The 809-nt window shown below is 30.8% G+C and overlaps 1 protein-coding gene across 1 annotated transcript in view; it reads right to left on the bottom strand.

Annotated features, from left to right (window-relative positions):
• The window catches only part of EPHA6 (EPH receptor A6), a 1,195,443-nt gene that overhangs the window by 130,859 nt on the left and 1,063,775 nt on the right, over positions 1-809 (bottom strand). The window contains exon 14 of the mRNA XM_012652800.1: positions 553-614. Coding sequence (XP_012508254.1) covers positions 553-614 — 62 coding nt within the window. The remainder of the gene's footprint in view (positions 1-552; positions 615-809) is intronic.

The following is an 809-nucleotide window of genomic DNA, read 5'->3' as shown; positions in this document are numbered from 1 at the left end:
ATTTTCATTCTAAAACAAATCTCTGCTAAAGGAGTTTTATTCTTTCTCCTTTTGTTTTTTGAATACTCAGCCAAATGAACTTAAGAGGGATGAAGTTGATAGAAACATATCTGTGAAATGAATTTGAGTCATTGTTGGGAAATATATATTAAATTTATGGAGTTTAGCATTATAGATAGTGCATGAAATATCATATTGAATAGTTAAATGTGACAAAGCAAAATGAATGGCTGTGTGAGGCAACTGATCTTTATTTAATCTCTCTTCATGATAGCATAATTTTAAGTGTGTATATGTATACACACACACACATACACACGTGTATGTATATATATGGCAAGTGAATTTATAGGTAAAATTGATTATACATCTTCCCCCCTTAGAAATACTCTAATGTATCACAGTATCAGGGAAATGTACCCTAGAGAAAACGCTGCTATTCTTCACATAAAATTCATGAATAACATTATGCAAAAATTAATTTATGATAAATGATTTAAATATAGAACTCAGAATAGCTTATTTAAATGCCATCAGAAAAGAACAACTTACCCGCAAAAAGGAGTCTAGGGATCCATTCTCCATATATTCTACCACAATCATTACTGGTCTGCCTGCAAAAGAGCAAGAAAACACACAAGGATTAGAGCAATTACAGAAATATGTGCTGCAGTTAGGAGATATCCAGCTGTGGTAGCTAAATTATTTGTCTTTTATTAATAGGAATTTCATTTTCCAACCTGCTTCTATAAAAGTACTCATATCATACATAGGCATTTCTCTGTTTCTTTATAGCATTATTTTCTTTT

The sequence above is a fragment of the Propithecus coquereli genome, unplaced genomic scaffold, assembly GCF_000956105.1.
Source record: "Propithecus coquereli isolate 6110/MARCELLA unplaced genomic scaffold, Pcoq_1.0 Scaffold40, whole genome shotgun sequence".
Lineage (NCBI taxonomy): Eukaryota > Metazoa > Chordata > Mammalia > Primates > Indriidae > Propithecus > Propithecus coquereli.
This window is presented reverse-complemented; position numbering and strand designations above follow the sequence as displayed.